Raw genomic sequence first — 27,110 nt, forward strand, 5'->3', positions numbered from 1 at the left:
TTCTGTGAGATAAGCTGCGGGGCCCCCGGGTTCGAAACTCCTTCTACATGTTAGTTTCTTCTTCTGGGATCTAACATGTGTAACCAAAATAAACCCCCTTTTATAAAAGCCAATCCACTTCTGGTGTTTTGCATTCCAGCAGCATTAGCAAACTAGAACAACCACTGAATGCAGGTTTTGACAAAAGGGTGCCCTTTGGTCCTTCAAACTGATACTGCAGGGTATCAGTAGATGCTGAGTTTACATACAACATAAATCTAATTTTTCCTCTCTTCACAATCTCCCCATGAACCCTCTTATGAATATGACTGTGGTACATGGGAGTGGGGGTGAAACAAGTCTATTAGAATAAGTCAGGGATAAATATGGTTGAGATCTCCTCAACCAAAGATATTTAGTTATACCCTTAGTCTCTATAAAACATTGCTATGGTTCTTTCAGAGAAGGCCCAGCACCAAGCCGCTTAACAGTGGCTCCAGAAAGTGATTCTAAGAGCAGTTCCTTAAGAAACTCTGTCCTAGTGATGGGGTCAGGCTTCATTCTTAAAAAAGGTCTGGCACAAAGAGATGTTTTTCCTTTGAAGTCTGACGTTTAATTCCCAGTAAATCAAATGAGAGAATGTATTTGAAAGTACTTTGTAAACTATAAAGTGCTAAGCAAAAGTAAAACATTCAAGTACTTAATTAGAAGACCTCTCACTAAACTGTATACATCTTTTCTCTATTGTTTCTTAACTCCTGCTGCAAAGACAATTTAGCTCACTTTCAAGGATCAGAAAAGAAAGAAATCTAAAGACAAAACTGAAGGTGAACACACACTTACTCTGATCACCTCTGCACCTTAGCCCTGTTGCCTCTTGAGACTGAAGATCCGGTTAGCTTTGAGCAGCTTCTCCAATTTCCTAGTTCTTATTAATGGAACTTAAAGAACACAGACATGTGTTGAAATAAACTCTGTTTTATTCAGATAGCAAAAGGTTAAAAATCAAACATGTTTTTTAAATCTCATTTGCACATATTTGCAAGAAGAGGAGGAGAGCACATGCCTGGGGCTAATCCCCAGTAATGTTCTTGGCTGAACAGACACATTTGCAAGTGGGATCTGGCCAATCCTCACGCTGTGCTAAGAAGTACTTATCACTCTAGGAATGTACCCTTTGCATGGCAGGGCTGAGAGAGAGAAGCAGAAGGTCTGGAGTATGGTTACACTTTCTGCTATCTCGCTAGGGCAGAGGGCTGAGATCCCTTGCTCCCACCCTCATCTCCTAATTCTATGGCTACTGAAGTCAAACTGTCACTTCTAATGCTGGTTACTCTGAATGTCAGACCCAGTGGGCATCAGTCATTAGGGAAAAGGGAGAGAGAAATACCAGGATATGTACAAAGAGATGCTATAAAGATTACAGATAGGGAAGGAGATAATAGCCAGAACTCTGGCCAAAGGGAAAGTGCTTACTCTTTCGACTCCCAATGCACTTCGGCTTGTTCTCTTGTGAGGCAAAAATAGGAAACCTCTCCAAGGGAGTCTGCAGGCCCTGGAGACTAAAACACAAGTAAGTCTCTCAAAACAAAACAAAGAGGCAAATCTGGACATTGGCTTTCACAACATTTCAATCCTGGACTCTCACACTAATGTCACTAGCCCTCATTGCCTTTAGCTAACAAAGGAGAACCACAAGCCTGTCCCATCCCCTTGAGAAATTCAGGGAGTACAAATATCTATTTTAAGTAGCATTCTCAGCCACGCTGGCCCAAAGGAACCCACTTTTTCACAAACCTGGTGTTGGAGGTTTTCCTCAAAGGCAAAGGGCACCAGGTCAACATGACAATGATCTGGCGATGAGTGTGCTTCTCTACCTACCTTCTACCCTCAGCTCCTAGACCCATGTTAGAGAATCTCTCCCCAGAAACACAGGGCATTGTTGACAGGACTATCCTTTTGCTCTCAGGAATTCTTAATGGATGGAGATGCCATGGGAAGGGTGCTTGCCAGATAGGCACCTTAATTTGGAATCCCTATGGTGTGGGCAGGGCTACAACCCCCACTTTAAAGGGCCTTTCTCTTTTTTTCCATTCCACTAGCTTACATCCATGGTACCTGACCTAAGGCAAATCCCTGAACTCCCAGTAGAAACTAATGTGAACTGTGGGAGGGAGAAATCTGCTCCATCTCAGCCACGCAGTGAGTGACACCATCTGAGTTCTGGCTCCAGAGGGCATGTGGTACACCTCAGACTTCCAGACTCAACGGGCTGGAGGGCACACATTTCCATAAGATTAAAAGGCAGAAAATGAGACAGGAATTCCTGGTTAGAAGCTTAAAAAAAATATATATATATATATATGTGTGTGTGTGTGTGTGTGTGTGTGTGTGTATGAAAATGATGGTGGTGAGACTAAGTGCTAAGTGTGGGGTGACTAGAACAGAATATCAGGAACACTGGAAACCAGGGTCTGCAATAATGATAAGACACTAGGATGATAGTGTCTCAGTAAGCTTTCAGCATCTTCTAGGAATGGGAAGTGGTAGACTGCTGGTTACTGGGCAGAACAAGGGATCCCAGCCTGGAGGAGCACAGTAAGGAAGGTTGGGATGGAGTACTACTTCCTATCTATTCAAAACAAGTGACAGGGAAGAAACTAAGATGGCGGCTAGGTGAGACAGGGCAAAAATACACCTCCGTGAAAAACACTAGATAAAAACCAGAAAGTGACCCAGAATACCAGTTACAGTGATGCGCCAGCTGGACGAGGGCTTCTAGTTCCACAGAGGCTATATGCTTGGTGAAACTAGGAGTCTGCATTCTGAAATGAGTGAGTAAGCTGGCTGGAAGACCCACAGCTGCATGGCGGTCTCGGAAAGCCAGGGTTTGGCGTTTGAAGACCGACGGGCTCTTAAAAAAAAAATAAATAAATAAAAGGGAAAAACCCAGGAGCGGCTGCAGCTGCAATAGTGGGAACCACGCAGTAAAACACAGCAAGAGGGGGCTGGGTCGGCCACTTGGTGTCTGGCCTGGAAGATAGTCCGCTGCAGATACCCTTGGGACCGGGGGAATGGAGGGGAGAGCCGGAAGCAGAAAGAAACCCCACGGCTCACAGCTGGCTCCCTGGAGGGCTGGATAAACTCCTGCCCAGGACCGTGCCCACAGCCCAGAGCCCTGCCAGTTGTCCAGGAGTGGGAAGGAGGAACTGTGCGAGGAGGAGGGTGTGGAGACACCCCGTTCGGCCATCTTTGCATCAGGGTGAAAGCACCCCGGCACAGCCCGGGGATTCCCTTGAGGGATGGTACGCACTGGTGACGTAGCATGGCATTCCCTCGGCTGAGCTCCTGGAGGATCGCGGCTGGGCAGGGGGACCCGCTCGGAGAACCCAGGGACACTACGCCAAGTCCGGTGGTTTGTGGGACAGTGAGAGAGAAGGTCTGGGGCTGAAATGAAATGAAGGCTTAGACTCTTGCGGCGGCCTTGAATCCCCGGGAACCTGGGGGATTTGAATATTAAAACTGTCCTTCCTCCCTGGCCACCCGAACACATGCCCCACATTCAGGGCAGACGGCTCCAGCAACACACCCAAACTGAGTTCTCCAATTGAACCCAACAAGAATCATTTCCCCACACACCACGGGGACAAGGTGTAGAACTGACTTGAAGGGCATAGGAGACTCACAGATGCCATCTGCTGGGTAGTTAGAGAAAGTGTACACCACCAAACTGTGTTTCTGAAAAATTAGACAGGTATTTTTTGTTTTACAATTTGAAAGAACCCTATCAAGCAAAGCAAATGCCAAGAGGCCAAAAACGACAGAAAATCTTAATGCATATGATAAAACCAGACGATATGGAGAATCCAACTCCAAACACACAAATCAAGATATCAGAAGAGACAAAGTACCTTGCATAATTAATCAAAGAACTACAATTGAGGAATGAAAACATGGCAAAGGATTTAAAGGACATCAAGAAGACCATGGCCCAGGATATAAGCAACATAAAGAAGATTTTAGAAGAGCATAAAGAAGACATTGCAAGAGTAAATAAAAAAATAGAAGATCTTATGGAAATAAAAGAAACTGTTGGCCAAATTAAAAAGACTCTGGATATTCACAATACAAGATTAGAGGAAGCTGAACAATGTCTCAGTGTCCCAGAAGTCCACAGAACAGAAAATGAAAGAACAAAAGAAAGAATGGAGAAAAAAAATGAAAAAATCAAAATGAATCTCAGGGATACGATAGATAAAATAAAACGTCCAAACTTAAGACTCATTGGTGTCCCAGAAGGGGAAGAGAAGGGTAAAGGTCTAGAAAGAGTATTCAAAGAAATTGTTGGGGAAAACTTCCCCAACCTTATACACAATATAAATACACAAAGCATAAATGCCCAGTGAACTCCAAATAGAATAAATCCAAATAAACCCACTCCCAGACATATTCTGATCAGACTCTCAAATACTGAAGAGAAGGAGCAAGTTCTGAAAGCAGCAAGAGAAAACCAATTCACCACATACAAAGGAAACAACATAAGACTAAGTTGTGACTACTCAGTGGCCACCATGGAGGCGAGAGGCAGTGGCATGACATATTTAAAATTCTGAGAGAGAAAAATTTCCAACCAAGAATACTTTATCCAGCAAAACTCTCCTTCAAATGTGAGGGAGAGCTTAAATTTTTCACAGACAAACAAATGCTAAGAGACTTTACCAATAAAAGACCTGCCCTACTTCAGATTCTAAAGGGAACCCTACCAACAGAGAAACAAAGAAAGGAGAAAGAGATAAAGAGAATTTTAACAGACATACATAGTACCTTACATCCCAAATCACCAGGACACTCATTTTTTCTCTAGTGACCACAGATCTTTCTCCAGAAGGGACCATAAGCTGGGACATAAAACAAGCCTCAAGAAATTAAAAAAAAATTGAATATACTCAAAGCACATTCTCCAACCACAATGGAATACAAATAGAAGTCAATAATTTTTGAACTGTAACTCCACTATTTACTTCCTACATGATACAAAATACACAAACTCTAATGACAAATCAGTGGTTTTGAACTCAACGTAAAATATGTAATTTTAGACAACTATATAAAGGTGGGGGAATGGAGGAGTATAGGAACATAGTTTATGTGTCCTATTGAAGTGAAGGTGCTATCAAAGAAAAACAGGATTGACATGGATTTAAGAGGTTAATTTTAAGCCCCACAGTAAACACAAAGAAATTATCAGAGAATATAACCATAGAAATGAAGAGTAGAGTTCTGGTTAAGAGAAATGGGGGAAGGGGCAATGGGGAGTTAAGAAATGAGTGTAGGGTTGCTGTTTGAAGTGAAGGGAAATTTCTAGTAATGGATGATTGGAAAGAGCATTACAATATTCTAAATGTGATTAATCCCACTAATGGAAGGCTAGGGAGGGGGTGGAATGGGAAGATTTAGGCTGTATATATGTCTCCACAATTGAAAAAAAAAAAAAAAAAAAAAAAAGACAGTCTAAATAGATGACAATTGAATGCCAAGGATGAACTTGGATAGATTGGAGGATAGAGGACAGGTGGCTCAAAGGGACACAGTTAAGACATAAGGAAAAGGAAATACAGAATGTAAGCTTCGTATCATTGTTGAATCTCTCGTACTTCTTGGCTGCACTTAATGGGATTGCATAAAAGAATGTTCTTGTTCATGGGAAGTGTATACGTGAATTATAGTGTATGTTCAAGGATGTGTGCAGCTAGCTCTCATATGTTCAGAAGACAGAGCAACAGATGATGGATGATAGATAGGGAGGGAGGGAGGGAGGGAAAGAAAAAGCGATGTGACAGCATGTTAAAGTTGGTGGACTGAGCTATCGGGGGAGGGGGGTCAGGGTATGATGGAATTCTGTGTATGGGGTTAGTATTGTTTTTGCAACTGTTCCCATAACTTTGAACTTATATTTATATATACATACATACATATATATATATATATATATATATATATATATATATAAAAGAAACAGAGAAGTGGAGGAGACAAATATACAAACATATTATCTGTCATAGAGTAGATAGGGGGCACAAAAGAGGGAGTGATGGCCACCCTAGTGGGTGAGTGTGGCTGGGACAAAGTGGGAATGAGTGAGGAGGTAAGCAGCAGCTGGACCACAAAGGATCCAGCAAGGGAAGTTGGACTTTATCCTGCAGTAATAGGGAGCCACTGAAAGCTCCTAGGCAGGTCACATTTATTTATTAAGAAGAGCTCCCAGCAATATGGATACTGGTGAAAAATGAGGGCCTGCACCAGGGCAGTGCTAGTGGGAATGGAGACAGAGAGATGGATTTAAGAGACATTTAAGAAGTGAACTTGATAGGCTTTAGGGAGTGAGAAATTCTAGGTTGACCCCAGATACAGACTTAGGAGCCGGCAGGCTACAGATGGAGGCCAGTGGTATGGGAAAGGGTGGGTTCTGCGTGAATGGATCCCTAAGGGTTCACATATATATTTTCAGGGGACACTGAACCCCCTGAAATTGTATATAAATATATGTGTGAGCTTGTGTGCGTTTTTCTGGGAGGACAGCCCGTAACATTTTTGCCATTTAACAACCACTGCTAAAGTGATAAGAGGGGTAAAGGGTCAAGGGCAAACAAACTTGGGAAGTAATGCCAATACCCATGGATTAGGCAAAAAAAAAAAAAAAAGGAGCCAGCTCAGGGTCAAGAATAGGGCCTCATTTATATTATTTCCTCAATAGATAATTGTTAAATCCTGGGACTTATTCCTAGACCTTGAGGGAAAGCTTCTTTCTAATTCACACAATATCCTAGCCTTCCAGACTGGAACTTCTGGGCATTTTCATGAGGAAATCTCCTCTAGGGAGTTTTCCCTCTTTTGCCAGTTGCCTCTCATCCTTATAGGTTGTTAGCGCTAATTCAAGGGATGGCCTTCGAGTTTGTCATTTGAGATTTCAGATCAGCTAGAGGATTTGTGCTCTGTTTTCCATGAATCTTCTATACATCTAGAGAATATAGGGGATGGAGGAAGTGGGAGAGGGAGAAGAAGGTTGTCAAAAAGGGAAAGAGGCAGTTAGGAGCCGCTAAAATATAAAATGCCTGTGTATCTTATCTCTAATCACAGGATTTCTCTCCCCAAATTGCATCTATGTGGGTTGCTTTTTGTTTGGAAGACCATTCTGGTCTTACTCCTTCAGGCAACTGATTTTTTTTTTTTTTTTTTTTTTTTGCACCTGTATCTTGTAATTCCTCTGAGCTTCTTGTAGTTGCCCGTAGCAACAGCCTTTTACAGACTGTTTCTGACCCAATGAAAGGATCAAAGCAGTTCAAGCTTGCACAGGATCCGAGTCCAGCCCCTCCTTGACATCTGAATGTCTTCCACAGTCTCCCTGTACCCCACCAACGCTCCGCCTCACCACGTTTGGCCCTTTTCGCTGTTAGAAAGTTCTTTATTAACCTTAGTTGAATTCTTCTTCTCTAGAACCTCTGCACACTGATGCATCAGTTTTTACAAAGGGCCAGTTTGCCTTCTCCCAAAACATTTTAAACTGATGCTTAGAATATTTTTCTTTCATTACTTGTATATTGGGGAAGAGGGAGAGTGGAGATTGAGATTAACTTCCATTTTGAATTTATCTTTTTAGAAATTATTTCATGTTGTTTGTAAACACACTAAAAAATACAGATAGGCTGATAGAAGAAAATGTCAATCCCTATAATCCCACCACCAAGAGAGAGCTACTGATAACATTTTGCTCTCTGGGCTTCCAGACTTAATTCTGTAAAATAATTGGGATTGTGCTATATATACCATTTCAAAATCTGTTTTTTTTTTTAATTTAACATCTACTGTGAACGTTTTCTATATTAATATATATGCTAATTGTTTACCTGCATTAATATATATTCTCATATATACCATGTTAATAGTCCTTATTATCAGTTTTGTGGCTGAATCCTATATCACTGGATGAATTAAAACAGGCTTTTGAAAACACACACACACACAAAAAAAATAAATAAATAAAACAAGTGCCAGGCAAGTGTAAAGAAGGCCTTCCTTCTTACTATTCCTCTTATCCCCTTGGAAGAAAGTTAAATAGGAGAGGTCCCACAATGGGAAGGCTGAACCTAGACATAAAATTATGCCCATTCAGGTAAGAAGCCTTACTCAACCTACCAAAAGGAAGCTGCCCCTGGAAGGAAAAGTGCTTTACTTTAGATTGAAAGGGAAGAAAGGGTTAAGGAGAATTGCGAACATGGTAGTGCAGGAAGCCTGTCTATGTTTATAGGGTAGTGATCCTCAAGCTTGCACGTGCCCAGGAATTTCCTGGGGAAACTGGTGAAAACATTCAATTACTGAGCCCCAGTGCTGGAGATTTTGATTCCGTGTCTGGAGTGGAGTACATTTAACTAGCATGCCTAGCAATTCTGATGTAGAGAGTTCCCAAAGCAACTCTGAGAAAGAAAGAGTGGACTAGACTGTCATGCTGACGGTACATTTAGAGAGCACCTCTTCCCACATTAAGGACTTTGGTGTCAAAGTTAATACCTGTACAACTAAGGATGAAGAGAAGGACTGTAGGCAGCTAAGTCCTCATTGTGCAGGCCTGATGTATTTCTTTCAAGGCACTTGGATTCTCTGCTGCCACTTCATGGAGAGGGAAACTGAGGCAGAGAAAAGAGGAAGGGATTAATCATGGATGATCACTGCCTGCAGCAGAAGTGGAGCCAGATCCCAAGGTCCCCAACTCCAAACTTGGTCTGGTACACTCTTTAGGAAAATGGGGCTCAGCATGACACAGGTCAGACACAAGTGTTCCCTTCCAGGGAAAACACTTTCCTCCACTGTCCCATAGCTGCAAGAGGATAGCTTTCCTTCAGCTCTCTGTTCTAATGGTTTTTTGTTTGTTTCATTCTGAAAAGGAATGCCCTGGGAGGAGGTAGAGAAATTCTTTGATACAAGTCTCTTCCTGGGAGTCAAGGCCCCACTGCTTTTGCCACAGGAGCCAGGACGAGCGGTCCCAGAACAATGGCTCCTATAAGCGCTTCCGGCCAGGCCAGCTGTCCCTAGATCCTGGGAATCCTTCGCCTTAACAAAGTGGAGTTTCCCCCAGGCCACTTAGGCTGTGGGTAGCCTCCTGGAACATTTCCCAGCTATCCAAGGGGCTGAGTGCTCCTTTAAGCCCTCACCTCCAGCAGTAACTCCCACTTCAGAGAAGTCCTCCTGCCATGGGAACATGGGGTGAACTCTTTCATGATGGGATTATTTCCTGAAGCACCTTGAAAATGAACTTGAGATCTGAACTTAACTATTTAAGTGCTATGAGGTCCTGCTATGCTTAGAGAGGGGCCTTGGTAAAGAGGTGTGCCTCCTAATTACCTTGCCTCTCTAGAGTGTGGACTTCATCTTTTCACAGTCCACTTCCTGGTGAGAGTGTCCCCCACCCCCACCCTACCCCTGCCTAGAATCTTAGCGGAAAGCCTGTCACCATATTCCTGCTTCAGAGTGGCCTGTGCCACAAGAGAGGAGGGAAGGATGAGGGATCTCCCTAGTAATCCCTAATATTCCTATTTCTACAGGAGGCTCTCTCTTTCAGGACAGTTTTGGGGAGATCTCCTGGCTGGTGTGGGGGTACATGAATCTGTTGGGTGGGTCAATGATGCAGTCCTTCAGAATCTCCACTGGTTCCCTGTAGGACTGAATGGATGGCTTCTGGGTCACTGACTTCTCCATATAGAGTGTGCCCATCTTCTCATTCCTGAACCCAGCACCTTGGGCAGGAGAAAAGAGAATCTACAATTAGACTGAGGGGAAAGCAGATTAAAGGACAACCTCCCTTCCCACTTCCAGTTTAGCCCCAAGGTATGTCTGGTGAAAAAAATAACATGATGGAACAGACTGAAGATAGAACTAGAATTGTTCTTTGTGGCCCTTATCTACCTCTATCATTTTGATTCTTTTTACCTTAGAACAGTGGTTCGCAACGGGGGCAGGGGGGGCGGTATTTATTCCTCAAGGGCATTTGGCAAAGACTGGAGTCACTTTTGATTTTCACAACTGGGGAGGTGCTACTAGTATCTAGTGGGTGAAGGCCAGAGATGCTGCTAAAGATCCTACAATATGTAAGATGAGCCCTCACGATTATTGGGGCACAAAATGTCATGAGTGCTGAGGTTGGAAACCCCTGCCCTAAAAGGAGGACTTAATTGTGTAAAACTTGGTAGTGGCAGTGTTCTCTATTAGTTTCATGTTCTAGTCCCATTATCCTTATGGAAAGAATAACCTGAAAAAGACCACAACTGATATCATCTTCTTCTCCTTCATGCCACCAAGCGTGAGTGGACACTGAGAACACTCACTCAACGAAAGACTGAGTGATGGGTTCCCCTCACCCTCCATCTTGGTTCTTCCTCTGCCTCCAACAGGTGAGATCCTTTCTTTTTCCCTCTCTCCACTTCTGACCTGGACTTTTCTTTCCCTTGCTGAGCTCTGGCTCTAGTGCCACCCTGCTTCCTACAGAGCCTCTGTCAACCCTGAGACCCATTCTCACTGCTGATGACCACAGACTCACAGGTAAAAATGAAAGCTGGAAGCAATAGGAAGGGGACCAACTAGTCAAAGAAGTCAAAAGAGAGAAAAATCACTGCTTGGTTACTATTTGGTAAAACATGAGCGGCCTGGAAACTCTAAATAGCTATCATGTTTTCTTGGTTTTCAGTGACTACTTGAAAAGAAGAAAATTTCAGTTTAAGACTTTCAGTAACTTGCCCTCCTTTCTAACATAACTTTCCCTCAAATCTCATCCCCAATGTAAGTGCTCCAGTCTAGTTAGGTTACATTCCTCACTGACTCCTCTACATGGTCAGCTCATTCTCACCCTGCTCCATGCCATTTCCCCTGCCTGAAATGCCTCAACCTTCTCCTCACATCACATTCTTCTCAGCTACTCTGACCTGCTTTGATCTCTTCCTGCACAACTCAGAGTCCAGACAGTCCCTTGTAAAATTTGATGTCACTCTACCAACTTGTCCAGTCCCCTGTAGTTCATAATCCTTAAAGAGTGTTATTTGCACTATTTGCCATTGTTCTAAGTGCTTTCCATATATTAACTCATTTTACAAATGAAACACCAAAGCACAAAGAGAGTGACTTTCCCACAGCCACATAGCTGGGTTAGGCGATACAGTTAGAATTTGAACCTGTGCAGACTAGCTCTAGAAATTCATGCTTGAAATCACTATCTTCTGCTAAGTAAAATGTGTATGACTTGTCTTTCCAGCAGGATCATAAAAGCTTCTGTACCCATGTACCCATTGACTTAGTGAATGGTTGGGCACACTACAGAAGCTCAACAAATACTTGCAGACCAAGCCTATTTTGCTGGCTGACTCACAGTCTTTATGGACTTCTACCTCAGCATGGGATTGGGAGGATAAGATTCTTTTCCTTTTTCTTCCACATCCAGGAACTCTGCTATGTGTGCCCATTATCTGTCCACTTACTTGTACAGGAGCGAGTTGGCACTTGAGCACAGGTGTAGACATGGCTGAAACGACGGCCTGAGGAAGTCAGGTACCAGTGCTGGATAGCAGGTTGTGGGTCATACTCTGTAACTGCCACACCATTCACTGCTGTCATCATGAGCATGTTGATCACCTCATTGGAGAGCTTGGTTCTCTCATCAGTCCTGATCCGGTTCATGGCATTGAATCCCCGCTCACAACAGGAGGTGGAGATGGGCACACAGACCACCACTGCCATGAGCCTGCTCAGCAAGGGGAAGCGGTAGTGCTGAGCAAGGGCATTTTTGCACAGCATGGAGAATGGGAGGTTCTTGGCAATGGTTTTCAGGCCCAGCCACTCCTCCAGTAGTGCTTCCTCACTGTATCCTGTGGGGAGTGAGAGTTCAAAATGTCTGGCAAGGGCAAGAATATCATCATTCCCAAAAGTGGCAAGTTCAATCCCATTTGGCCAGGCCAAGGTGTCAAACACTTCCATGTTCCTGAGCTGAGGGGAACGGTCTGCATCAAACCTTTGTTGAAGGTATCTGATCCCAGTCAGGATCATTTTTTCCCTGTCTGCCTGAAACCGCTGTTCAGCCATCTCTATTCTGTCCAAGAAGATGCCATGGAGTCGCCCATCCTTGAAGCTGGCAGTGAATTCTTCCTCTTTGGGCCCTGCCTGGTGAAGAAGGGTCTCTAGCGCTATATAAGCCTGTTCCAGTGTGGAGTTCACCTCTGTAATCAGCACAATCTCTTTCTGGCACACCTCAGACAAAGGTCTGTAGATGTTCAGGAAGTCCAAAAGGAAGTGGCAGAACTTGATGAAATGGAAGCTCTTCATTAGCTTCAGCATGCCTTTGGCCCTGTGCCCAATCTGGCCCCCAGCTTCTGCCATGCTCTGCAGGTGCCTAGCCAGGGCAGGCCAGCTCACAATAAGGGCATTCAATGTCCGCCTCTTACTGGCCACCCACCTGACAGCATTCAAGTCCTTTAGGCGGATAATTTCCTGCTCCAGCGGGGCTGCACCTTCCTGAAGCTCATTCAGTCTTTTATTTGAGGACTGGTAAAACTTGAAGACAGTTCGGATGTGCCGGTCACACTTCTTCACCAGGTCAATGCTCCCACAAGCATCCACAACAGCCAGATGGAGCTGGTGGGCCACACAGTGGACTGGCAGCAGCTGAGGGATGATCTCCTGGAACTTTTCCACAAGGCCTCCTTTACAGCTTAACATAGTTGAGCCATCGGTTCCCAAGCCTACAACCCAACCAGGCTTCCGAAAAGGGATGTCCAGTTCATCCAGAGCAGAAATTATGGTTTCAAAATATCCATCCACTGTCTCATTGTACAGAGGAGCCAAAGTGATGTAAGACTCTTTCACCTCCAACTCTTTAAAGTACCGGATATAAATCCCCACACACGCCTGGTCAGAGGAGTCTGTGGAGCTGTCCAATAACATGCTCACACAAGGAGAGTTTCGGATATCATCGAGGATTTCTTTCTTCAGAGTTTCAGAGATGTATTTGATGAACTGAGTACATGCAGTACGATTTCGGTATTTACCTAAAATCATGGTTCCAGTGCTTTGGAGAAGTTGTAGGATCTTCTCAAAGTCATTCAGTGGCCTTGAGTGGTATGCAATGGAGTAAGCAGCATTGAAAAAGTGCTCCATGTTTGCCATTAGATCACTGGAGATTTCTGGGACTAGGGCAGTCTGAGGGGTGTCTTCTTTGATTTCTACAGTATTGGCACAGAGTTTGTGTGCTTTGCTGACTTCATGGTATTTTAAAGTCTCCACTTTAAAAGGCCCAGTGTAACCTCTGACCAAGCGGGATGATTTGTCATGGAGATTAGGTCTTTCTTTGCAAGCTGAGCAGAAAAGCTTGGTCTCTTTTGGGTCAATTACCAACCATGGGAATTGCCCAAACCAAGATCTCTGAATTGAACGGGGCCTGTAAGTCCTCTTGATTTTCCTCGGTCCATTTACTTCTACTTCACAAATGTTGGAACTGCAGTAGGAGTTACACGTTTCCACAGAAGGAACTGGAAACAATGCAGATTCTACAGCCAAGGCTCGTGGGTTGATACCTGTTACTGCCACCATCTTCTTTTTCCCTTTGGAGAAAATTAAACTGTGGTTGGTTTTGCTGCCCAGAATTCTGCAGTCTCCTATCAGCTAAGACATCCCAATTCAGTAAGTACCCCCTATCCAAAGCAGAGAAGATAATTCCATTCATCTTCCTCGTGCTTTCTATTTAAACTCTTCTCCATTATTATCTATGACAGTCAATCTGTTTCCCCAGGAGTTGTTTGCTACTCCTTGTGGGTTCTTTTGCCAGCCATCTTCCCTCCTCATTTTCACAGCTACCTTAGGATCACATAACCCCAGATACTAAGCTTAACTAACCACCCTTGGCCACAGATACTATTGAATAAGCAGGTGGCTTAAATCTAAGTCTTCCTATGAGCGTTAGAAAGAAAGGATGTCTGGGAGCATTCATAGTAGCTACTAGCCAATGTTATTGATTGAGATATGCAAAACAATTAATTTTCATTGACCCAATAGTGTTGTCACTAAAAATCCAAGGAGAAGGGAAGAAGAGAAGAGAACTTCACAGACCTATGGCTAACATGGTTCTCCACAACTACAGTGTCTAACACACCTCCTCCCATCAGTTCTACCTTGGACCTCCTAGCACTTCTGCTCATCAAAGGATCTTGTTTTCTCTATTCTGTTCTAGGTTATTCTTTACTCTGAGGGCAGGGTTGGAGTCTTCATCATCTTTGTATACCCAAGGCCTAATACAGGGCTTGGTGCACAGTAGGTACAGGATAAGGATGGCTGAACTAATGTGTGAGTTGCCATGGCTACCTAGGGGCTACTGGATGTGTCAAGGCTTACCTGGAGGATGACCTTTCCCCAACTTTGGCCCATTTGGATCCTTGATCCAGGGAGCAGCTCTACGTTCCAGTTTTGAGATCAAGTCTGGTTTGGCAGCAGCAGGCCCTATTGTAGGGATGAAGAGTCACACTGATATTACTGCTATGAACTGTCATGCCAAGGAGCCCACCTCAAGCTAGACATGGTACCTAAAATATTCAGGGGATGGCCTCTGGGTTCTATCATTTAATAAAATCTGTTCACCTAGGAGAAGGGTGAAAGCATACCCTGCTAGGGTATCAATTTGTTCTTAAAAGCCAAAAAGGCACCCAGATTAGGGTATACAAATAACTAGCCAAGATAAACAACTTCCTTAGCTCCAGAGGCCAGTCATGGGAGCCATAAGCCAGTTAATCACATCTAGAGGGAAAAGGGTAGAAATAGGAAGAAACACAGAAAATAAAACAGAAGGAAGGAGAATATAGGGATGAAAAGGAAAGCCACACAAGAAGTGGAAGAGTGCCACCAATAACTGTCCCATGCACGTGTCCTTCAGCAACACCCACAACTGCTTCTTAGAGGAGGTGGCTGACTACATGGGTTATTTTAAAGGCTATCTGAAAGTCCCCTTAAAATATCTACCACCTGCAATGAAACCTGAAATCTGACTAAAAGAGATTCATATCTTTGGGTTAACTACTGACCTTTATTTAAAATATGAATATACTTCAGAGATATGAAAAGAAATTGCTTCATGTATTTAAAATAAAATCCATTAACATTTACTTTTATGCTCATATATATATGTCTGTGTGTATAAACTTTCTTTGGAAGCATACACAAATACTGGTAATTGTGGGTGATTCTGGGAAGGAACTGAAGGACAAGGTAGAAGGGAGATTATTTGTCACTCTACATCTTTCGGATAACCTGAACATATTTATATTTATATACATATATGTATGTGTGTGTGTCCACATATTTACAAATAAAAATATTGAGAAGTAAATTATTAAAGTGTGGCAGATTGAACACATATCCTTCCTAAAACATCTCTAAAATGAGAGCAAAGGAATAATAATAAGAAGAAGTATAAGCCCATGAGAAACACTGGAATAGAAATGTTAATACATTTTTAGAAGAAGGAAAAGAGATAAAAGAGAGAGTAGAATTGACAGAGCTGAATCCCAAATGCTGGCAGAAGGGGATAACAAGGAGAAGCAAGTTAATTTATACCACGGAATCCCAGAAAGATTCAGAAAATGGAGATACCAGGTACTGGAGAAGATGGTAGGTAAGGAATGGGCTGGAAAGAGGGGACTGATTCAAAGTCTGCATAGAAATCAGTTAGACCCACAGGTCCTCTCATCTATTCCATGAAAGAAGAAAATACCACCCTCACCCTAGGAGAAGAATAGAAGTTATTTATAGAAAACAACAACAACAACAAAAACACAAAAAAACTTAACCAGAAGATTCCAGATCCTGAAATACTGGGACTACTGAAAGGTAAAAAAGTATTGTACTAAAACCAGAGAGCAAGTAAAAATGTATCGACTGAAAGGTATGTTATTAGGCTCTAAGAATACTGGCAGCCAGGCTTTTATCATCCGAGCACCTTGACTGGAAAAGCTTTCTTTCGAGAAACAGAATTTCTCCTTCCCTCTTCCATCCCCCCAAAAGATCTATGAATACTGACTTTTACAGGCTCTTCAGTGGAACATCCAGGTTCACAACTGATAACCCTCAGTGAAATCTTCCTCTTTATGTATTCCAGCCATGTACATAGCACTTAAACTCATTTTTTAAAAGGCTTTCCTGTTAAATTTGAATGAACGCAAACATATTTATTTAAGAAAAGCTTTCAACATAAAAGAGAGAGACTAAAATAAGTAGGAAAAAGGATTGGAAGAAATAGAGATATTGTAGGGAGCAAAATAAAACTTCAAAAAACCTAGTATTAATATTCCTAGAAAGAAAATCATGGCAGTCATCCATAAAAGGAGCAACAGAAGTTCTGAGAAATCTAAAAATATGATAGACGTAATTAAAAATATTAAATAGAATTGTTAGAAAATATAATTGAGGAAATCTCTAAGAAAGTAGAACAAAAAATATGAAAGCAGAAAATAGGAAAAAAAAAACAAAATGAAAAGAAAATCAGAGACTCAATCTAGGAAGTGCAATATTTAACTTAGAGGACGTTCTGGAAGAAAGAAAAGAAAAAAGAAGAAGAAATCATAGAAGAAATAATACAAGAACATTTCCCACAACTGGAAAATATGAGTTGCTATCTTTTGCCTAGCACAAAAGATAAAAAACACACACATCAAAGCACATCATTAAAAACTTCAGAACACTGGAATAGATTTTAAAAGCTTTCAGCGTGGAAAAAAAGGTCGTATTCAAAGATTCTGGAATAAAAAGGACATTAGACTTCTCAGCAGCACCACTGAACACTAAAGGATCAATGCTTTACAAATTCTGAAGAAAATTATTTTTAATCTATAATTCTATATTCAATAGAATTATCAATTGTGAGAGAATAGGGTCTTAAAAAAAAAGTTCTTCCTATGCACTCCCGTTTAGAAAGCTACTGGCAGATGTGTTCCACCAAAATGAAGATAATAAACCATGAAAGAGGAAGAGACGGATCCAGGAAATAGGGGAGAGACAAAGACGATCTAAGGCCCTAGATGTGCAGCAGGCTTAGAGAGTAACCTGTTTAGATACAGACCTACAGACCTAGAGAGTAACTAGTTTAGATACAGGAGAATGGAAGACTCAACGAGGGAAATCTCTAGAAGAATGAAACTGAAAGATCATGGAATGTTTGACCATGTGAAAACTACTCTTCAGAGGATTTTTATAATTCCATCAGGGAGTTGGAGAAGAATTAGTGATAGTAAAGAAAATCAGCAAAATAAAAAATAAGGAAAACTTTCAATTCCAGGGGAAAATTTCCTACCAAGAAGGAAATAGCATCATAATATATCACTTTGCTCAGCAGTAAATAATACACAGTCATAATTATGCAAATACTTTACATTGATTTAACCAAAAAAGTGTGATATACCTGTTCTGAGAGGATGGAGAAAAGAGAAGTGGGGGCCTGGGGTGATGTAAAAGGGCCATATCTTCATCTTCCACAGTAGGAATCAATAGATATTATCTAAAATCAATAAATCAGGAATAGCAATAAACATATGTAACAGGATATTAAAGTGTGATTCTGTCTGCCTGCTTTGCCTATAGAACCCCTCCCCAAATAGATGCCAACCAGCCCACATTCCAAAGCTAGACTAGCTAAGCACAATTTGGAAAGAAAACGGCTGAAAAGCTGGTGCTCTAACCCACCCCTCACCCACTAAAGGGAATAAAAGAGCTGCAATTGAAAAGGTTAGGAAGCTGGAAATATTAGAGATGTTTTTGGAAAGAGTTGCCAAGTATATTGTGAGCCCCTCACAACTACCATGAGGAGGGGTGGGGAGGGTTACTTTCCCCTAACCTTAAGTTAATGTGAATGGCTTCAAGGAGACCACTCTGACATCCTGACCTGTAGCCTCTGGAGTCTATGGGGCTGGTCTTGAATTCAGGCCTGGGAAAAAACTAAAGACAGAAATGGACTGACAGGCTCTTCTGAGGTGGCTATGTTGGGAAAAGCCCAGCGTTTCCAAGATTTATACGTGGGCCATGCAGGGAAAGAGAAGGCCTGGTGCCATCTTAAAAGGGGCTCTGCCCCTGATGGCTGTCTATTGGTGTGGTGTGTCCTCAAGAATGAGCCTACATGGGACAGACTGCCAAAGAAGACATTTACCCTTGGGAAGGGAACTGCAAGTAAATGATCTCCAGGGAATGGAGCAGGAGGAGGCTCTGAGAACCTACAAAAACACTCTAAGAATCAGCTTGAAAAAATCACGGCTAGTAATAACTGATATCAGATTACATGGATGCCAATTAAAACCCTTCTTGTACCTCTCCCACTCTCCTACTCATCACTCCATTCCAACCCAGGATGCCTCAGAAATCCTGGAACAAGCTGGGGGTAGGTAGGAGGAAAAGCACCTTCTTCTTCCTACTACACGATTCTATATCCTGGTCCTGAAGTAGGTTGAGGTGAGAGAGGCAAGAAACATTAGGGTTTTTGTTTTGTTTTGTTTTGTTTTGTTGTTTACTATGACATAAGGACTGGACATTTTTCCCCCAAGATTTTGTTTTTTTGGGGGCAAACGTTTGACATAATTCAAACTTACAGAAAAGTTTCAATAATAGTACAAGGAACTCCAATTACATTTTGTCCTATTTGCTTTATTGTGCTCATGTACTTGTATGCGCTCTCATGCATGCACTTTCTCTCTCTCTCTCTCTCTATATATATATATGCATATGTATACTCACATACATTCCTATAGTTATTATACACACAAACACACGCAGAGTCGATTCTCATTATTTACAGTAGTTATTATGTTCTGTAAAGTTGCTGCAAACACTGAACCATTGCTCCTAGGGGAAATACAGGGTTAGGTTCCTGCAAGCCTCTGGTCACATTTTCATCAACTAGTCAGTATCAACCATGTTTTAGGTGTGTTTCTGTTTAAAGACACCTTGTTTAACATACATTGTTGATTTATTAACAGTGATCTCTTGGCCAACAGCACTATAAATCCTCCCAGAATGAAGCTTATCTAACCACAAGTATTTTCTCCATAAGGCACATCGCAGCCTCTTCTGCCTAGGAACACTAGCTAGCACTTTAGCACAATTGGGGGCCATTTTGAACAGTGAAATCACCAACAAGCAGCACAAAAATGGAAAAGATTTAACACTAAATATACTGCAAAAAGGACACTTGTTAACAGTATGAGAGTTGAAACAAGAAGGCAGAATATCACCTTGTTTGATGTCAGCTGGGAAGGGGTGCATTGGGCAACCCAAGTTTTTCACTGCTCTGCACGTTTACGAATGATCAGGAAAGCACCATGAGTACTCATTTGGGGATTACAAATAAATTTTAGTTAGCACGTGAATTTGTAAATATAGAATCTGAGAATAATGAGGATTGACTGTCTGTGCATAATACAAATATATATAAAAATATACAAAAATTTTCTGAACCATTTGAGAGCAAACTGTTTTCCCACCACTTTACACCAAAATACTGCTGTGTGTATTCCAAGAAAAAGGACATTCTCTTATTCAATAGGCAGAATTCTAAGATGACCTCCAGCAACCCTCACCGTGTATAATCCCTTCTCCTTTGAGTGCGGGTGGAATCTGTGAATATGGTGAGAAATCACTCCTATGATTATATGATGTTACGTGGCAAAGGGGAGATTATCAAAATGGACTTAACCTAATTACACAAACCCTTTAGAAGCGAGAGGGCTGCTTCAGCTGGTAGCAGAAGAGGAAGTCAGAACTTCTGGCACATGAAGAGCCTTTGATGCACTGTAGCTGGCTTGAAGGTCAAGGGGGCCAGGTAGAAAGGACCTGAGAATGGCCTTGAATTGCTGAGAGTGACTGCTGGTTGGTAGGCAGCAAGAAAAAGGGGGCCTCAGTTCTACAACTGCAAGGAGCTGGATTCTGCCAATAATCTACATGAGCTTGGAAGTGATTCTTCCCCAGAGCATCCAGACAAGAGGTCAGTCTGGCCAACACCATGATTTCTGCCATTTAAGACCCTAACTAGAGACCCCAGTTGAGCCCACCTGGTCCAGTGACCTACAGAACTGTGAGAAAATAAATGGGTATTTTTTAAACCAGTAAGTATGTGTTAATTTGTTATGCAGTAATAGAAAACTAATACATCTTACATAAGCAAAGTATAATGATCGAAATCAGAAAATTTAACATCAATACAATACTATTATCTAATCCATAGTCCACATTTAAATTTCTTCAATTATCCCCAACATGTCATTTATACCTCTCTCTCTATTTTTCCCAGTCCAAGATCTAATCCAGGATTACACAGTGCCTAGTTGTCATGCCTCTTTAGTCTCCTTTACTTTGGAACAGAGTGTCAGCATTTCTTTATCTTTCTTGATCATGACATTTTTATAGAGTATTATAGTGGACATTTTGCTCATTGAAATTAGACCATCAATGTGATTAAAAAGTGATTGAAGGACTTCCTGTTATCTAAGTGTGATCAGAAAAAGTCACAGGACCTGCCCCAGACTTTACCCAAAGGGTGAGAAAGAAAAGCCCCACAGAGCTGATCTCAACAAAGAAGATAGAAAAGAATAAAACTGTTTTATGAGTGAAATGTATTGAATTTCACTCTTTTTAAAAACAATATCTACATATATTATTTAGAAATATGGAGATAAGTTGCAAGAAGAAACAGTTCAAAGATTTTGGGGATGCAGCAAGGTGGGGCAGGCGACTGTCATTTTTTTATTATAAGTCTTATTTCGGTTACTTTGATTTAAAAAATCACATCATTAAGAAAAATATTTTAAAAGAACCACTGAAAACAAACAGGGACCAAATACTGCAGACCAGCTTGCCTCAGTTTATATTCCCCTTGGAGATTTTCCAATTTGATTGCTCCAAACACAACCACACTTGCCTCAGGAGTACTGTATGTAGATTATACTTCTTTAAAGTTGTGGCTGAAATGTTCAAAATCTCTTCTTTTTCTATACCTTAGTGATGGAAAATTATTAAGGGGCCAAATCTCTATCCAGTACATGAACACACACACACACATACCAACACTCACAATCCATAAAAATCCATAAAAGTAGTTTGACTTTAAAAATACAGACTTCTTGAGATACGGCAGGTTAGTATAGGCTGGAGTGAAATAGTGACACATCCTAGAGTAATTTGGGCAGATAATAAAAAATATATTTACAGCCTCCCCCTCCCTAGCCCCGAGGATCTGGGGGAAGGTGCGGATGTGCTGGACATCCTCACCTGGACCGGTGTTGATGTTGTCACAAACATTGGGACTGGCGGTTTGATGTGCTGAGCCCTCGAGCATGGGACTTGCCCTTATGAAGCTCATTACCACAAAGGAGAGTCTAAACTTGTATGTAATGGTGCCTAAGAGTCTCCCCCTGAGTACCTCTTTGTTGCTCAGATGTGGCCCTCTCTCTCTAACTGAGCCATCTCGACAGGTGAACTCGCTGCCCTCCCCACTACGTGGGACCCGACTCCCAGGGGTGTAAATCTCCCTGGCAATGCAGAGTATGACTCCCGGGGATGAATGTGGACCTGGCATCGTGGGACTGAGAGTATCTTCTTAACCAAAAGGGGGATGCAAAATGAGACAAAATAGTTTCAGTGGCTGAGAGATTCCAAATGGAGTTGAGAGGTCACCCTGGTGGACATTCTTATGCACTATATAGATAACACCTCTTAGGCTTTAATGTATTGGAATAGCTAGAAGTAAATATCTGAAACTACCAAACTCTAACCCAGCAGTCTGGACTCTTGAAGATAATTATATAATAATGTAGATTACAAGGGGTGACAGTGTGATTGTGAAGACCTTGTGGATCACACCCCCTTTATCTAGTGTATGGATGAGTGGAGGAATGGGAATAAAAACTAAAGGACAAATGGGGTGGGATGGGGGGATGATTTGGGTGTTCTTTTTTCACTTTTATTTTTTATTCTTGTTCTGGTTCTTTCTGATGTAAGGAAAATGTTCAGAGATAGATTGTGGTGATGAACGCATAACTATGTTATCATACTGTGGACAGTGGATTGTATATCATGGATGATTGTATGGTGTGTGAATGTATTTCAATAAAACTGAATTTAATAAAAAAAAAAATACAGACTTCTGATCCTTCCATGGCTAATTTCATCCAAGGGCGTGCAGGTTCTATCCCATGATACAGGTTCTGAATTGGCCACTCTGGCACCTAGCCATGGTTTTTCTCTTTCTAGCTCCTGTTGTGTCCTCACTTGGAGGCCATAATCATTTGATCTGTCATAGAGAAGCTGGCAATTCTAACTCGCCAGCTCATTTAGGACTCTCCTATTCAGTTCTGGTTTCCACTTAATGACACAAACTTCTTCCCCCAGCTATGTGAGGTCTAGCTGTAATTAATGACCTCACTGGTAGACAAGGCACTGCCTACCTAAAAAGAATGACCTGGTCACTTAGCATATGGTAACACTTTCATTAATAAAAACAAGAACTAGCCACTTATTCCCCTTATGGAATGTCTGTTTCTGTTAGTGAAAAATATTAGTTTCTTTTTTTTTTTTATTAAATTCAGTTTTATTGAAATATATTCACATACCATACAATCATCCATGGTGTACTGGTGTACAATCAACTGTTCACAGCACCATCATATAGCTGTGCATTCATCACCCCAATCTATTTTTGAACATTTTCCTTATATCAGAAAGAATCAGAATCAGAATAAAAAATAAAAGTAAAAAAGAACACCCAAACCATCCCCCCCATCCCACTCCATTTTTCATTCAGTTTCTGTCCCCATTTTTCTACTCATCCATCCATACACTAGATAAAGGGAGCATGATCCACAAGGTTTTCACAATCACAATGTCACTCCTTGTAATCTACATTGTTATATAGTCATCTTCAGGAGGCCAAACTACTGGTTGGAGTTTGATAGTTTCAGGTATTTACTTCTAGCTATTCCAATACATTAAAACCTAAGAGGTGTTATCTATATAGTGCATAAGAATGTCCATCAGAGTGACCTGTTGACTCCATTTGAAATCTCTCAGCCACTGAAGCTTTATTTCATTTCAGAAAAATATTAGTTTCTTAACAGCTGAATGTAATTGTGTTTTCCAGATGCTTTTTGGGGGAAAGCAAGAAACTTCATCAAATATGGCCAAAGACAAGCCAGAGTGAAAGTATCAGAATAAAAGAACAGCCAAAAACTCTACAGAGTGATAAATAAAATTGTTCTAAATGAGCAAGTCCACAAAAGGAGATAGGAAAGCATTAAAAAGCATTCCTTTCTCTATAATAAAAATGATTGTCTTCTACAAGTTTAACAATATTGATTGATAAGACAGCTGGTGAGGCTAAGGAGGTTATAGTATGAGAACAGATATAATTTGGAAAAGTACATCTGTTGAAAGGCTTCAGTGATTATGCAATTTAACTGCTAAACAACTAACAGAAATTAATATTAAATTCAACAGCATCAAATTGAGACTTTTAAAAGTCTTTTCAAAAAAAGAGGTACAATTATAAAATCAGAAAGAACAAACCTACCAGTTGTAAACTCTGATAAGAAGCAATGTAAAAATTAACTGGATTTCTTCAAATTCTAAGAGCAAAAGAAAATAAATGGCATAGAAAGTACTGCAATGTGGTATCATGAACACTGGACCACAAAAACTGACAACCCAACCTGAGTTCTAGACAGTACAACCTGAATACCTCTGGGCAGTCCTGTCACCATTCTCCACTGCTGTTCTCACTGAAGCGAGAGAAGTGATAGTGACCTAAAGAGAACGTCTGAAAGAACACAGACCAAACTATTAACCCCCTTGCAAATGAGATTGGGGAATAAGAGGGATGGGAGTGAAGATTCTTCTCTCTTTTCCTTTATTCTTATACTGTTTGGATTTTTAAATAATCTTATTTTTATTATTATTTTAACATCAATGTAATTAGCATGAAATCTTGAAATGAAACAAAGATGATTCCAATTGGTAATAACATAAATAAAGCAGGAATTTTATCTGAGCCCACTGCATGCTCAATGGGCAGAACAGTAAGAATCTTAGTTTAGCCACTTACCAGCGAAATCACTTGGATTCTCAAGGCTATTTTCTTACCCGGAGAATACTACTACTATCTCCCTTACAGATTTGGTTTAAGGATTAGAGAGAATACATGTACAACACGACACAGGACTCGGTAGATGTTCAATAAATAGCAAAAGTCACCGTTATTATTTTCAAACATGAGAAGAAAAAAAAAAACTACCAAAAGAAAAACATAGAAGATTCCTATAATACCCAGTATAAGAAGATCACAGTATATCAAGATAAAATGTAAGAAACATTATACATTATATCATTATATATATATGGATGGGAAATTTTTTAAAAAGGCTAATAGAACTTTTCTTGGTTGCAAAAATTATGACTAAGGTTTTCTTTTTCAAAAATTGAGTTCACTGCAAAGAGAAGGTCAAATTTACAAAAATAATTAAAGATAATGAAAATGATATTTGGTTTTTCAACCCTTAAAGCATTTGTCACAGCGGGGGTAAATGGGTAAATGGGAGATTAAAAAAAACTAGCCAAAGCAAAAATAATAATTAGGGAATCTATGTTTCAACACTGTTTTATATTCCCATTATTGACTTGATGCCCTTTAAAAGGTCACTGAACATACCAATTACTTATGTTCAGCCCAGAATATATTCTCAAGGCTCCTTAAAATGTTTTTTTAACTCAAACATAAAAAATGGTTTAAATTGGGGGATAGTTAAATGACAATCACTGGAGACCTAATTAAAGTAACTAAAAAGAATCATATACATGCAATTGAGTTTCTAGACCCCTGTACCCATTTTAATTTCACAAACAACTGAAAAAGACAAATTCCATCCTCTATAAAGCCTTCCCTTATTCCTTCCCCCAACCCTCAAGAGCAAAATTAATCATTTTCTTTCGTTTATACTTTTGTTCATGCAAAGAAAACTTAACTAATACTGAATTGTGTTTTAATTTCTCCCAGTCAGCTAAGATCTCCTCATTTCCTAACTTTCATAAGTTAAAAAAGAAAATGATAAAATGCTTAGACCATGCTCTGTGAAAACACAAAACTTGAGGGAACAAATTACAAGCTAAACAATCCAAGTCAGACATACGTAGGAGGAGCATGATTTTCAGTACTGATAACTGATCACTTATCACTTTCACCACAACTTTTCACAGAGGATCCTAGAAGACACTGGAAAGCAAAGTATATCAGTACACTGAACACCTTAAAGGAATAACAAACTTGGGATTATATGCAAGTGTGCATGCATTTTTAAAATATGTATTTCCCACCCTCTTTCTCATTACAGTAGGTGGTACTGATGCTCTTTGAATGTATACTACATAAAAGTATCCTGGACCTAGGACATAGTTACAAAATCTCTATCATCACAAAATAAATCATTATTTAAGTCATTTCTGAATGTTTGGGGAGGCATTTACAAATGATGAACAATAAAAACAAGTACATAAGTAAAAAATGTTTAAACTATTACCTATATCTTAGCTGCACACTAAAGGGTAGCGTAAATAAAGGGATATAGCATAAATTAAGTCATAATACTCTTACTCTGCAAAAGTCATGACACAGGTAGCTGCTGAAATTCCTAAGTTATAAACAGCAGCCTGTTCTGCAAGGTTGCAGTTATAATATGTTAGTAAACAAAAATAAAAGCTTTCTAAGATGAAGTTTTTACATCTTTATAAAAGAGGCCATGCTGCATGAGAACCGTGGGTGTCTGATAGAAAAAGGGGACAATCAAAAAAAAGACAAGGAAGCAGATGCAGGAGATAAGAATAATATTCTGAGAAGGTAATAAAAATGATTGACTTGATAATTTTCCAATGCCCAAAGTGACATTTATGCCAAAGACCGCCAACCCTTGCTGGCACCTGGGCAAGACAGAGTAGCCTGAGCACTGAACTGCACAAAGTAGAGGGCAGAATACACCTTGACAAGCTTCCTTACCATGATGCCTTTGCTCAGCTGTCCACCCTATCACATCTAGCATGCCCTTCCTCCTTCTTGTCCCCCGGCTGTAAAACATTTCATACTCCCTAAAGACTTCCCTGATCCCTCCCTCCAATGCCCAGCAACATTAAATCACTCTTCTTCAGTAGTTCCAGGGTACTTTCTGAACTTCTTCATAGAACATGTGTTATTTTATAGTTTCTTATTACAGGTCTCTTCTCTCCCATAACCTGTTAGTCCCCTGAAAGCCTCATTCATGTTCATCTGGGATGTAGTAGGTACTTAATACATGTTTGGTAGAGAGAAAGATGGATGACGATGGATGATGATAGGTTGATAAGTACAGATCCCAAAGCAGGAAGAGCTCTGAGGTGTGAAATATAATAATTCTTTGCCATGCATAGGAAATGAGATGACCACAAGTCACAGCTGTCCTTGTGGAGTTTCCGTGTCAAATGATGGAGGTGAACAAAAGTCTACATGAATCTTTACCCAGTGATGCCAAGAGCTCATAATTCATCCGCATCACGTCTCTGTACAGTTCCTTCTGCCGCTTGTCTAGCATGCCCCACTCCTCCCGGGTGAAATATACCGCCACATCCTCAAACACCACAGGGAGCTCCTCAAACACCACAGGAACCTCCTCAAACAGCCCCTCTTCAGAAGGATCCTGCAACGAAGAGCATCAGTCACTCAGCACGCCTTTGAAGTCAGACACCCAGTGTGACACTTCCAGTGTCCTTCTCAGGGCCCATTTCTCCTGGGAAGTTCACCAAAGGGCTCAGATATACTCTGAGGAATTAATTAATCCATATAAAGTAAAAAAAAAAAAATGAAAACAAAACACAAACTCAGAGAATTGTAGAATTCTCTGAATTAGTAAGAATTGGTAAGTAAAAAACAAACGACCGTAGAGTTAGAACCTGGAGTCTCCTGGGAGAAAATAAAAGCTCATTGAAAAAACAGCTGTATGGCTAGAGCCTTATGACTGCACCCATTCTTTTAGAGTCCTCAGAGGAGTTTCTCCTACTCA

General features: G+C 40.9%; 1 protein-coding gene across 1 annotated transcript in view; it reads right to left on the minus strand.

The window, feature by feature from the left end:
* Positions 1–477: 477 nt before the first annotated feature.
* Positions 478–27,110, minus strand: part of ZNF862 (zinc finger protein 862) — a 44,851-nt gene continuing 18,218 nt past the window's right edge. Inside the window, exons 5-9 of the mRNA XM_037835865.1 lie at positions 26,570–26,747; positions 14,401–14,505; positions 11,499–13,613; positions 8,545–9,767; positions 478–1,541 (exon numbers count right to left, since the gene is read on the minus strand). Coding sequence (XP_037691793.1) covers positions 9,589–9,767; positions 11,499–13,613; positions 14,401–14,505; positions 26,570–26,747 — 2,577 coding nt within the window. The 3' untranslated portion in view covers positions 478–1,541; positions 8,545–9,588. The remainder of the gene's footprint in view (positions 1,542–8,544; positions 9,768–11,498; positions 13,614–14,400; positions 14,506–26,569; positions 26,748–27,110) is intronic.

The sequence above is a fragment of the Choloepus didactylus genome, chromosome 5, assembly GCF_015220235.1.
Source record: "Choloepus didactylus isolate mChoDid1 chromosome 5, mChoDid1.pri, whole genome shotgun sequence".
Classification (NCBI taxonomy): Eukaryota; Metazoa; Chordata; class Mammalia; order Pilosa; family Megalonychidae; genus Choloepus; species Choloepus didactylus.